General features: G+C 43.7%; 2 protein-coding genes across 2 annotated transcripts; both read right to left on the reverse strand.

Annotated features, from left to right (window-relative positions):
• Positions 1-3,795: 3,795 nt before the first annotated feature.
• Positions 3,796-4,176, reverse strand: LOC101606852 (keratin-associated protein 9-3). The gene has a single exon (XM_012948114.1). The coding sequence runs from the start codon at positions 4,174-4,176 to the stop codon at positions 3,796-3,798; it is 381 nt and encodes a 126-aa protein (XP_012803568.1).
• Positions 4,177-6,266: 2,090 nt separating this feature from the next.
• LOC123463549 (keratin-associated protein 1-3-like) lies at positions 6,267-6,965 on the reverse strand. The gene is made up of 2 exons (XM_045159551.1): positions 6,649-6,965; positions 6,267-6,597 (listed from the first exon to the last, which is right to left on the reverse strand). The coding sequence occupies exons 1-2, from the start codon at positions 6,963-6,965 to the stop codon at positions 6,267-6,269; spliced, it is 648 nt and encodes a 215-aa protein (XP_045015486.1).
• Positions 6,966-13,679: the final 6,714 nt, after the last annotated feature.

Genomic DNA, 13,679 nt, shown 5'->3' on the forward strand with positions numbered 1-13,679 from the left:
TATAGGGAAGGGTCAGAAGGTATTAAGCATATATATAAATTTGGAGGAAGGATCCCAAACAGCTAACCACTGTGTCTCTTCTTTGAGATTTCTGGTTTTCTGAGCTTGGTGACTGGTCCCCGTGGACTCAGAATTCTGATTCCGAGGAGCAGTGCTGGCTGGCTTGGAAAGAGCCTAGCGAAGCAGCGATGTGGTTTGCAGTGTGCCATCCCGGGCCTCACAAAGCTGAGTGTAGAAGGGGGGATGTAGAGTCATGAGACTACAGCCTAACAGCTAGCAGCAGCCAGTCAGTGACTCTGAAGCCCATAACGCCCAGAGTAGCCATTTTCAAATCTTGGAACCTTTGACATGCTTTCCCTCTAGCTCTCTAATTCCCTCTTCATGAATTTTGGGGTCAATGTTGGACTCACATTTTTTTCCCCCCATGAGCTATGGGATAAAAGCAAGACATTTGACCTCTTTAAAACAAACAAACAAACAAAAAAAAACCAACCAAAACCTCTTTTTCAGATTTAGTTTCCCCATTTGCAGACCAGGATAATTGTATCTGGTTCACAAGATTGATGTGTCACATGAAATGACGTTGGCATGAAGTACTGATGCTAAGCACTACCTATGGCACAGGATGCGGAGTGAACAAGGCCAGGCCGATTGATTCCCAGGTCACACCTTCCTGCATGTCTTTCTCATTATCCCTTCTCTTTGTTGCCTTTTGTCTTCTAGACTTTTTCACTGTGTATTCTCATGGTTTGTTCTTTTCTCTACCTTTACATTCTTCCTCACATCCTGTGATACTTTTTTACGTTCCCCATAACTTTTTTTTTTCCCCACTGGCCTTCCCATGACCAATAATTTTCCATTAAAGAAATGCTCTGGGGTCTGGCAGGTTTGTTCAGTGGTTAGGGACAAGCCTGCCAACCAGAGTTTGGATTTCCAGCATCCACATAAAGCTGGAAGAGCATCTTTAATCCTAATGCCCCTAGGACAACCTAGGTCAGGTTGGGAGAACTCCCAAGCTCTGGGGTCAGCTAGTTTGACCTTCCCAGTGGAGGGGAAAAAGCAAAACAAAACAACAGCAGCAGCAAAAACATCATCAGCAATAACAGCAACAACAACAAAAACCAGAGAGATCTGGCCTCAAAGTGGAAGGAGAGGACTTCCACCTCTAGATTGTCCTTGGACCTCCTTTCATGCTCAGGGCCATGTATAACATATGCATATATACGCCCCAAAACCCCCACACAAATAATAGAACAAAGAAAGAAATGCTTCCTTCTTTGCTGTGGAATTTGAAATTTAGGTCCTTTTACCTTTATTTGATTATTTATACACTGAAAATCTTCTCAGCTATTATTTTTCAGAAGTTGTGATTTTTTTGAGAGCTTACTGCAGTCGATTATATCAGATAACAGTTAGGGATGCTCTAGGCAGCCAGGTTTGGAGATCACAACCACTATTGGCTTGATCAAATAGAGCTTGTGGTTTTTTTGTTTTTTTTTTTTTTTTTTTTTTTTTTTTTTTTTTTTTTAAATGGTAGGCTGGCTGCGGGCATGCCCTGATACAGATCTGTCTATATGAGGATCAATGCCTCCTTCATTCATGGATTCTGTAGTTCTAACCCCATGCATGTTTCAGGCAAGAAGAAGTGGGGTGAAGCAGAAGAGGGAGAACCACTGGTGCATATTCATTTAATCTAAAGAGGAAGGCTTTCTCAGAAACCTAACCTATTGTGTGTGTGTGTGTGTGTGTGTGTGTTAGGTGCTACTGGACAGTCCTAAGCTTCTCTACTTCTATAACTTATTTTTTTATTAAAAAACTCACAAGCTCATATTCTCATGTTGGACCATGGATACCTACAGGGCAGTAGGCATGGCATTTTGCTTAACTTTTTATTGTCATCACAGAATGTCATGTGGTTGATTCACAGAATAGGTATCCGCTTCACACTAGTTTTCTTCAGTTAGCAATATGCATTATAACTGATTTTACTAAATCCATGTCCCATTGTCTGTTTATCCATTCACCTATTAAAGTTAATATTTTGATTGCTTCAAAGAAATAATAATGCATAGGGCCTTTATGTAGCTGTACATTTTCAGATCATTTAGGTAAATACACAGGAGCACAATGGCTCAATTGCATGGTAAGAGAATGTTCAGTTTTGTAGTAAAGTATCAAGCCGTTTCCAAGTGATGGTACCATCTTGTGTGCCCATCAGCAGTGGGTGAGAGGCTGCATCCTCACCAGCACCGGCTGTTGCTGTTGCTTTGTACCCAGCCCTTCTAGAAAGTGCAGAGGTTGGACTCTTCTTGCTCATCCTTTTCTTTCCACCTGGAGTGGCCTTCAAAGTCTGTCTGAAGCTCTGTTCCCTGTGGCGCTTTCTTGATGCAGGTAACCCCTGCTGCTCCCCCAGTGCAGCATCTCTTCCTTCTTTACTACCTATTTCTGGCTCACTGATTTAGCAGTCAGCAACCCCAAGACTTGACTTCCGGCACCAAAATGGCAATCCAAAGCCTCTTGACCATTTCTGCATGCGTGCTCAGTGTCGCTTTGTGTGGTCTTTTTTGCTCTCTTCACAACCAGGCTATCTTTTGTCTTCTCCTGACTTAACCCAGACATAAAATCCAGCTTTTCAGGGAGATATTGACCCATTTTAAGAGTCATGTGTATGTGCTAACTTGAAAGGAAGAGATCATAGAGCAAAAGTCCTGACCTCCCAACTGCGTCAACCCTCTCAGCTCCATTTCTAGATTACAAACACTCCTCTTGATCCCATGTGCATTTCACATCCTTGCAGAGTTTTGGTGCTGTGTATCCCATAGGGATATACCCTGTTGCAACTTGCCCTATCGAGACATACTGGCCGCACATACATCTACCTTCATAAGAGGACATAAATGAACTGTTCTGAGAAGGCTATTTATCTCATTACATTTTATATAGGTACTTTTACATAGTTTCTTTTCTTTCTGGATAGTAAGGGCCACAGGGATAAGAAATACCATTCCCTATTCGATCTCTCTCAACCCTTCTCATTTCCTGCTTTACAAGAGGTAACCAATACATTTTAATGTAATGAATGAATGATGCATAAATTACTTCAATCCCTAAAGAGAAATAAAGGAATCCCTTTAAGTAGCATTTCTCAAATTATAGGCAGATAAACTATTCGAGACACAGCAGAAATACAAACTATATTTTTTTTGCCCAGGATAAAAACTTTATTAAGAAATATAAGAAGACATAATGCCATAGATAGAATTGAAATAATCAACAAGCAAGATGATTATATTCCAAGAAACAAGGGATGGATCCAAAGCGATGTTCAAATGTAGAAAGGTCCAGCTTGCTCCTTACAGGCTGGAAGTTGGATCAATAGCTTCCTTTAACGGCATCCAAGGAATGTCTCTCAGGTATTCTCTGGTGCCTTTGCTGCTGGAGAAGTTTTAGGTAACCAGAGGATTGAAAATAGGTCACAAGGCAGGGGGTAGAGTTGTGGATGGTTCTTCTGAAAACTTTCCACAAGGTTTTAGCATTTTCAATCTTGCAAGAGTATCAGAGGTAGTATATCCACAAGAATTTGAGGTTCAGAAAGTGGGTTCACAGCATTTCTGGATCCACAGGAGAGGGTTAAGGTATTCATGACGGAATGAACTAAGAGCTGTCGTGCTCATGGATTAGCATCCCCCATAATAAGAGAATGAGATAAAGTTTCAAGAGCTTGCAGGTGGTCCCGGAATGGTTGAGATGAGCAACTCCAGAGATATGGGCAAGTGGAGATCAGCAACCTGGCTCTCAGCAGCGAGGCTCACAGCAGTAGCAGCAGCAGGCTGGGCGGCAGCAGGACTGCCCACAGTAGGACGGGCGGCAGCAGGAGGCCTGGGCATGGTGCAGCTGGCAGCAGGTTGGGGGTGTGCTGCTCGCCACGCAGCAGGGGGGCAGGCAGGTGCCCTCGACGCGGCAGTCTGGGCGGCACCATCTGACGCGGCAGCTCACGGCTCCACTGCCACACTCCTGGCCACAGCCGAAGCCACCCCCAATGCCCCAGCCAGGCTGGCAGCAGCGTGGCTGGAAGCAGCTGGTCTCACAACAGCTGGGCTGGCAGCAGCTGGAGCCAAAACTCCCGCCGGTGGAGCAGCTGGGGAACCCACAGAAGCTGGTAGCGCAGCAGGCCATGGCGTCTGAGCGGAGCTGAGGGTGAGGTGCTTGGAAGAGTTTCTTCTGAGTGATGGAGGTGACCTCCACTCGGGGCCTTTTATATATCCGAGCGGGCAGCTGCTTATAAAAATTCTTAACATATTTTTCTTGTTTTTTGTTCAAATTTGGCACTCAGTGGTCCTCTGATTGGTTTACATTGAAATACTTAAGGCACATTATGGGCAGCAGTTTGGAAATTACTTTGTTTTATAAGGACAGCGTGACTTGTCTGTATCAGCCCTACACTCCTTAGAACATAGCTGTGGTTTCCCATCTTCAAAGAGTCCTTCCATTGTAGGTCTGTCAACACCCCATTTTGAATTGTTGTCATTCCACTTGACAATCTCTTTACCTCTAGAAGCAAGGGCAATATTTTAGTTTTAGCATTATTTTTCTCTCCTGGTTAGACTAGATTCCATTAAACTTAGAACACCATGGATAGACCAAACTAAAGGCAAACCTTTGGTCACATGTAATTAAAGCTTCTGCCTCATTTACGCCAGCATCCTATCAAATGGTCACTTTAGTTCCTTTGAGTCCAACCCATTTGAAATACGTACATTTCTTTTGTGTTCCAGGCTAGAAAGCTTTTCTGATGAACTAAATGACTTCGTATATTGGAAAGTTTCCCACACCACATGTTGCTTGTGTAGAACCCTTCATAAACATTTATTGAATCTGATTCAGTGGGTTTGCATCGAGAAGGTGGAGGAAAAGCATGACTCACCAGGCCCGAGCCACTGAAGCATGAGTAAATCGTGCTTTCAAGTTGTAGCACCTCCCACATTTGCTGTAAAAAAGTGACTAGGGAATGCTGGCCTTTTTTTTTTTTTTTTTTAAATCTGAACTCCATAGTTGAACAGAGGCCCAAGGAGAAACATCGAGGCATCATCATCTGTAGAAAACTGCACAGCCAGCTGTTTTGATCCTCTCTGGAATGCATCATCTGGAGTTTGATCCACTATCATTGCCAATGGAATGAGAGGTGAGTGCTGGGAACTTGTCATAACTAGGGAAATACGCTTAGTTGGGTTTATCTGTATTTGTGCCTAATACTTTGTATATTGCAGTCACGTGCTTAAAGAAGAATTAAACCTGAAACGGTGAAAGCTCTTTCCTTTTGTTCTAGGTTTGTGTTAACTTCTTAGCAGAGACAGTCTTCAATGGAGTTGTGAGTTATGAAATATGATGATGTGGCTTGCGATGCTCATACATCTGTCTGAGCTGACAGCAGGATCCGCCAGCTACACGCCACAGCTATCTGCTGTGCTCTCATTTAGAGCAGAGGCGAATGTCCAGTGCACTCAGTAAATGCAGGTGAACTTGAGCGCTTTGGGCATCCATGATGAAGAGCCAGGCTAAATCACAGAAATGAAGCTTAAACTCCCCTGGAATAGTATGGAGAGATAATTTTGAAATCTATTTAGTAATTGATTTGGTTTGTTTATATTGGCAATGAATGAAGAAAAAAGCCCTAACATAGTCAGTGGGGAGACTTTTCAGAAGCGAGACATATCCAGGGAGCCAAATAGGTCTTGACACAATCATGATAAAGCATGCGTGTGTTTCAGGAAGCAGGGAGATTATCCAAGGCATGAAACATTTTATTAGAGGAGAGACCCAAGGAAAGTTAATTTATACATAACTTCTCTGCTTGCGCATATATGTTGATGTCTAAAGACTATTACCAGCTACAGGTAGACAGCTGGAAGTGGAAAAAGGACATAACTCTGTTGGCGTTGTACATTAAAATGCTTTATTTGAAAGTAACGGGTGTGGGAGGGGGAGTTAAGTAGAACGCAGGTCCGCAGATACGCAGGGGTCGAGAGGCAGGGAAGAAATGAACGTGTCGGCAGAATGAAGAACCGCCCATCCCCGTACACTGGCCAAGCGAAGAGTATGTCCAGAGCGCGGCGATTGAGACGTTTTCAGCCAGCTAACCCAGCTCACCAAAGAGGTCCTGACCAAGAGTGTCACTATTTCTGAAGATACATCTAGGGAACGTTTCTTTAGAGATCCGCATGGCTTTCTGTCGTCCTTTCATCCTAAACTAACCAGCAACCTAGTTTTTAACAGGTGGGCTCACAGCAGGTGGGTTCTGAACAGGTGGGCTGGCAGCAGGTGGGCTCACAGCAGGTGGGCTGGCAGCAGGTGGGCTGGCAGCAGCAGGCTGGGCGGCAGCAGGACTGCCCACAGTAGGACGGGCGGCAGCAGGAGGCCTGGGCATGGTGCAGCTGGCAGCAGGTTGGGGGTGTGCTGCTCGCCACGCAGCAGGGGGGCAGGCAGGTGCCCTCGACGCGGCAGTCTGGGCGGCTCCATCTGATGCGGCAGCTCACGGCTCCGCTGCCACCATCCTGGCTGTAGCCGATGCCACCACCAATGCCACAGCCAGTTCCACAGCTGGACTGGCAGCAGCTTGGCTGGCAGCAGCTTGGCTGGCAGCAGCTGGACTGGCAGCAGCTTGGCTGGCAGCAGCTTGGCTGGCAGCAGCTGGACTGGCAGCAGCTTGGCTGGCAGCAGCTGGACTGGGAGCAGCTTGGCTGGCAGCAGCTGGACTGGCAGCAGCTTGGCTGGCAGCAGCTGGACTGGGAGCAGCTTGGCTGGCAGCAGCTGGACTGGCAGCAGCTTGGCTGGCAGCAGCTGGACTGGGAGCAGCTTGGTTGGCAGCAGCTGGACTGGCAGCAACTTGGCTGGCAGCAGCTGGAGCCACAAGTGCCACCCGTGGAGCAGGTGGGGAACCCACAGAAGCTGGTAGCGCAGCAGGCCATGGTGTCTGGAGTCTGGTTCAAGTTGTGCTGTAAAGAGAAGTTTCTCTGAGTTTTGTCTGGACCTTCTACACCTGCCCTTTTATATGTGTCCCCCAGAGTCGCATGTTTACCTAACATTTAGCATCTTTCCTTGATGCTAGTCACAAAGTCAGTCTTTGATTGGTCAACACCTGTGCAATTGAGAAAATGATAAGCAGCATTTCAATTGCCTGTTCCTGTTCCTGTTCAATTACGTGTCATTGTGTTTGTTCGTTTCCCTCTGCGCTAAGGGAGGGTCATCATAGAAACCAATCACAGCACCACTCTTTAGAAAGGTCACATGGCACACTGGAGTTGGGCCATCTACTGCCCTGGTTCACTGTCACACCTGACCTTTGATAACCTGTAGGCACAGTTTACCTAAACAGCGTTTTCTTCCTCGGTCTTCACACAGTCATGGACATGAGTTCATGAACAGTTTGTTCAGGCTTGGAAGACGAATGCGGAGTCATCCAATCATGAGGTATCATTTGATTCATCGGCATCCAAACAAAGTCTGCCTTTCTGTGATCAGCTTTGTGCAAGTACAGGATCCTGAAAGCTCTAAGTGTCTTGCTTTCAATCACCAATGGAGGTATTACCAACCAAGGCCTCCCATGACTTGTACTGGAAATGGTTTTCTGCTTTGTTAAATTAAAGCGGCATGTTGTAATGGGTACACATTGCAATAAGTCAAATAAGAGAGACAACAATATTCTCCCCTCCTTAGTGCACACACACACACATCTTTCCCCAAAATAGTGTCCCAGAGATAACGTCATCAGTTTTGTGCATGTTCTAAGATACCTTTATTGCTGCTTCGGCAAATATAAACACACACACACATATATATACACACACACACATAAGATATATGTATTCAGCTTTAAGCTTGTATTCCATATATACTTAAATGAAAAATTAATTGTGGCAAAATACCCATACTATAAAATTTATGTTGGTAATAGTAACATTTCTGTTAATCATCTGAACCATTGTTTCTTATTACTCTTGTTTGAAAGTCTTTTTAAATTTTTTTTCTTTGTTCATTTATTTATTTATGTATTTATTTATTTGAGAGTGACAGACAGAGAGAGAAAGAGGAAGATACAGAGAGAGAGAGAATGGACGTGCCAGTGCCTCCAGCCACTGCAAATGAACTCCAGACGCGTACGCCCCCTTGTGCATCTTGCTAACGTGGGTCCTGGGGAATCGAGCCTCAAACCGGGGTTCTTAGGCTTCACAGGCAAGCGCTTAACTGCTACGCCATCTCTCCAGCCTGTTTGAAAGTCTTTTGATCATATATAAGAGTTTATCTCTGGGCATTCTATTCCATACATCTTTGTGTCAGTACCACACTATGGCTCTGTAATAAATTTGAAATCAGGAAGTATATGAGGCTTTGTTCTTATTCCTTTTATCAATTTTTTCATTGACAACTTCTATACTCACAGATAATAAACCATGATAATATTCCCCCCCCCCCACTTTGTCCTTCACAACTCCACTCTCCATCATATCCCCTCTCTCCCTCTCTCCATTAGTCTTTCTTTTATTTTGATGTCATCATCTTCTTCTCCTATTATGAGGGTCTTGTGAAGGTATTGCTAGGCACTGCGAGGTCATGGATATCGAGGTCAACTTCTGTCTGGGCAGTTGCATTGTAAGGAGTAGTGCCCTTCCTTTGGGTCTTACATTCTTTCCACCACCTCTTCCGCATTGGGCCCTGAGCCTTGGAGGGTGTGGTAGAGATGTTCCAGTGCTGAGTACTCCTCTGTCACTTCTTCTCAGCACTATGTAGTCTTTTGGGTCATCCCAGTTGTCACCACCATCTGAAAAGGGAAGCTTCTCTAACCAAAAGTGAGAGTAGCATTAATATATGAATATGAACATTAAATGTAGTGCTTTCAGGGCAGTTTGTTGAGAATAATATATGCATTACCCAGATAAGAGCAGGCATTATATCCCTAGGGCTCATGACCTCCCCTGCCATAGGCTTTTGATTAGGTTTTCAGTAGCACGTATGTATTCCCTCCCATAGAGTGGGCCTCCACTCCAATTAGAGAGCAGTTGTTTTCCCCCAGAGCAGACATGCCACTATCGCACCTGTCGTTTGGCCTGTGTGGCTGAACTTGAGGCTTCCACTGTCCACTGTTTTCACCACTGATGACTTCTGTCTCCCATAGGGCTGCATGCAGTACAGCTTTTTCCAGATTTCAGTTGGCTTGGCTATAGGGAGAAGATGTTCAGCTCAGCACCAGCTTGATTTCTTTTTTTTTAAAATTATTTATTTATTTATTTGAGAGTGACAGACACAGAGAGAAAGACAGATAGAGGGAGAGAGAGAGAATGGGCGCGCCAGGGCTTCCAGCCTCTGCAAACGAACTCCAGATGTGTGCGCCCCCTTGTGCATCTGGCTAACGTGGGACCTGGGGAACTGAGCCTTGAACCGGGGTCCTTAGGCTTCACAGGCAAGCGCTTAACCGCTAAGCCATCTCTCCAGCCCGAGCACCAGCTTGATTTCTTAGTGACCTTGTTGCCTTGTTGTCCGGGCATGTGAAGTCTTCAGCAATAGGGTCTTACCATCTGTTACTTGTGGGCCTTGGCAATAGCCTGTGGTGGTTTGGAGGCAACAGGCACCTCTCTGGCTAACAACTCATTGGAAGGTATCCCATCCCTGGCACTGAAAATTTTTTAGTATTGATCTATGGCTTCTGGATGTGCCATTATCCAAAACAGTAGGCATTCATATGTCTTATTCAGAATATCTTGAATTTTGGTTGACCCTCCCCCCACCCATCTCTTCCCCTGGCCTCACTTAGGCCATTCCCCTCCCTGTAATTTGTAATTTGTTCTTCTACTTACTTATATACAATCCATCCCCTTAAGTCCTTCCCTTTCACCCTCCCTTATAGCCTTTTTATAGCTTAGTGGCCTCTGCTACTGATTTTTGATTCTAGCTCACACACAAGTCTAAACATTTGTAGCTAGGATCCACATATGAGAACATATGATGTTTGGCTTTCTGTGCCTGGGTTTACTCACTTAGTATAATCCTTTCCATATCCATCCATTTCCCTGCAAATTTCATAGTTTCAGTTTTATTTACTGCTGAATACAACCCCATTGTGTAAATGTATGGCATCTTTATTATCCATTCATCTATTGAGGGACATATATGCTGGTTCCATTTCCTAGCTATTGTGAACAGAGCAGCAATAAACATGGTTGTGCAAGTATCTCTAAGTTAGTGAAAAGAGTCATTAGGATATATGAACTAAATAGAGAGTTCTCAAAGGAAGAAATACATATGGCATATAATCATCTCAAAAAGTGTTCTATATCCTTAGCCATCAGGGAAATGCAAATTAAAACTACTTTGAGATTCCATTTCACTACCGTCAGAACGGCTACCATCAAGAAAACAAATGACGGGCTGGAGAGATGGCTTAGTGGTTAAGCGCTTGCCTGTGAAGCCTAAGGACCCCAGTTCGAGGCTCGGTTCCCCAGGTCCCACGTTAGCCAGATGCACAAGGGGGCGCACGCGTCTGGAGTTCGTTTGCAGAGGCTGGAAGCCCTGGCGCGCCCATTCTCTCTCTCTCCCTCTATCTGTCTTTCTCTCTGTGTCTGTCGCTCTCAAATAAATAAATAAATAAATAAAAGAAAACAAATGACAATAAATGTTTGTGAGGATGTGGAAAAAGGGGAACCCTTCTACACTGTTGGTGGGAATGTAGTCTGGTACAACCATTGTGGAAATCAGTATGGAGATTCTTGAGACAGCTAAAAGTAGATTCACCATATGATCCAGCTGTAGCACTTCTAGGCATATGTCTTAATCACTGTTATTCTTAACAGTTGGGTTTGTTATTTGGGAAAGCTTAGGATTTCATATGAATTTTTGAATGGATTTTTAAATTTCTGCAAAAGTACTATTGAGATTTGCATATAGGTTGCAATAAATCGGGTATGTGGGTAGTATTTTTTGTCTTAATAATATTGATCTTCCAATCGATGAACATGGGCTGTCTTTTCACTTATTTTAATTTGCTTCAGTGGTATTTTGTTATTTGCAATGTAGAAGTCTTTCTCCTCAGTTGAATTTATCCCTTAATATGTTATTCTTTTTGAGACTTTTAAAAAATGTGACTGTTGTGTTAATTCCCCCTTTATATTGTTCAGTGTTAGTTACAGAAATTCATGAGGTTTTGGCATGTTGGTTTGTATTTGTAACTATGCTAAGTTCAGTTTCGTTTTAACAGTTGTGTGTGTGTGTGTGTGTGTGTGTGTGTGTGTGTGTGTATAAAGTCTTCAGGGGGGTCTTTATATTTGATCATGTTGTCTTTGAACAGAGGTAACCTATGTTTTTGTTTGTAGTTTGACCTTTACTTCTTTTATTTGCCTAATTTCTCTAGGTACTGCTTTTATAATGGGCCAAAGTCAACATATGCACTCTTGAATGAGGTTTGTTGTATTCTTTTAATATACAGTTTTTAATAGTAAGGTAATTTCTTTCTTTCCTAGTTTATTATGTTTTTTTTTTTTTTTTAATTTAAGAGCAACACACAGAGAAGTAGGGAGAGAAAGGGACCAACAGGGCCTCCAGTCACTGCAAACGAACTCCAGGCATGTGAGTCCCCTTGTGCATCTGGCTAGCATGGGTCCTGGGAAATCGAGTCTTGAACTGGGGTCCTTAGGCATCACAGGCAAGTGCTTAACCACTGAGCCATCTCTCCAGCCCCCCCCCCTTTTTTTTCTCTTAATGATGAAGAGGTCTTGAATTTTGTTAAATGCTTTTTCTGTAGTAATTGAGATGGCAATTTTTTTTCCTTATCAATTCTGTTCATGTAGAGTATTGCATTGACAGCTATTTTTTTTTTTTTTTTGGGATGCTAGGCAGTCCTTGCATTCTAGGATCAATTTCACTTGATGATATTTTATTAAACCTTTTTTATGTACTATTGAATTCTGTTTGTTAATAGATGATTGTTATATGAATCTTCATCAGGGAGGCTTTTCTGTAGTTTTCTGAGAGGGCCTTTCTCTGACTTTGCTGTCAGAGTGATGCTGGCTTCATCAGATGAGTTTGGAAGTGCTTTCTTCTCTTCAAATTCATTTTGGAAGAGTTTGAGGCTTGCTGTTAATTCTGCTAATGGATCTTTCTAATTCATGGATTTTCTTTGTTGGAAAGGTTTTGACTACTGATTCCATCTTGTTTTTAATTATAGGTCTATTCGGATTTTCTACTGTTTCATGGCCAAGTTTTGGTAGGTTGTGAGTTCATAGGAAACAGACATGTTACTTAGAAAGAAGAAATATCTTTGTTATCCAACTCTGTGGTATATCATAGTTATAGCTAAGAGCTATATAGTATAATAGTCTGATATAGTGGAAGTTTTTTAATCATTTTTAGTAATTTTTCAAAACATTTTAATTTATCTATTCACAAGCAGAGAAAGAGGGAGAAAGAGAGAGAGAGAGAGAGAGAGAGAGAGAGAGAGAGAGAGAGGGAGAGAGGATTACGAGAGAGCTAGAGCTAGAGAACAGGCTCACCAGGGCTCTTGCCCCTGCAGATGAACTCCAGACACACGAGCCCCTTTGTGCCACGGGCTTTATGTGGGCTCTGGGGAATTGAACTCCAGTCCAGCAGATTTTGCACGCAAGTGTTCTTAACCACTGAACCAAGTCCCTGGCTCCAGTTTTAGTAATTTTGAATTGGAAAATGATCATAGACTTTTAAGCTGAAAGGAACTCTACATGGGCTCATCTTTAGGGGATTAGGATGGTCACATGATATTGGGGACTGAAATCTTCACTGAGAAATATTAAACAGAAGAAACTTTTAAAATGGGTTCCATGACTAAGAGACTGTGACCTCATAAAAGTCACTTGATCCCTTTGAACCTTGACTAGCTCATCTGTAAAATGAGATGATCTCTCAGGCACCATCAAGGACTTGCCTTTTATGATGGCTGTACCAGATCAGCCACTCCGTAAGGCTGTGGTCAGTCCATGTCAGATTCACCTGGGTAGTCTACATAGTGCCTCAGAGCCATGTGGCACATAGGCCCTCAGTCAGTGCTGTGGAATAGAAGAGTGGGGGAAGGATCCCCAGTGCACGGTGATGAGGAAAAGGTGACTTTGCACTATACTCGGGTCACTTGTAGTTTTATTTATTCATTTTTGCAGAAGCACCAAGCTGTTCAGATGATGCCTGGAGCAGCCAGTGGTTAGACGCAAGGAGGGAAGGGGATGGAACGTGGCTGTGTTTCTGTCCCGTCATTCGAAGGTGTTTCCTGAGGTGTCAGGTCTGTCAGAGAAATTGACTGACGCTTACAAGTTACCCTATGTTCATGTCTTCTAATTTTCATTAGCCTTTGAATGCATTAAACATTATAATTCTAGCCAAACTAATGCTCTTTATATAAAAATAGCATCAATACCTTCCAGCTCATCTAAGCCATCCTTGTCCTTAAAAAAAAAAAAAAAAAAAAGGAGGGCTGGAGAGATGGCTTAGCGGTTAAGCACTTGCCTGTGAAGCCTAAGGACCCCGGTTCGAGGCTCGGTTCCCCAGGTCCCACGTTAGCCAGATGCACAAGGGGGCGCACGTGTCTGGAGTTCGTTTGCAGAGGCTGGAAGCCCTGGCGCGCCCATTCTCTCTCTCTCCCTCTATCTGTCTTTCTCTCTGTCTCTGTC

The sequence above is a fragment of the Jaculus jaculus genome, chromosome 9, assembly GCF_020740685.1.
Source record: "Jaculus jaculus isolate mJacJac1 chromosome 9, mJacJac1.mat.Y.cur, whole genome shotgun sequence".
Taxonomy (NCBI): domain Eukaryota; kingdom Metazoa; phylum Chordata; class Mammalia; order Rodentia; family Dipodidae; genus Jaculus; species Jaculus jaculus.

Excerpts from the sequence above, each read along its gene's own strand:
- LOC101606852 (XM_012948114.1), bottom strand. The coding sequence starts at position 4,176 with ATGGCCTGCTGCGCTACCAGCTTCTGTGGGTTCCCCAGCTGCTCCACC.
- LOC123463549 (XM_045159551.1), bottom strand. The coding sequence starts at position 6,965 with ATGGCCTGCTGCGCTACCAGCTTCTGTGGGTTCCCCACCTGCTCCACG. Across the intron at positions 6,598-6,648 it reads TGCCAGCCAAGCTGCTGCCA|CTGTGGAACTGGCTGTGGCA; the intron begins GTCCAGCTGCTG and ends CTGCCAGTCCAG.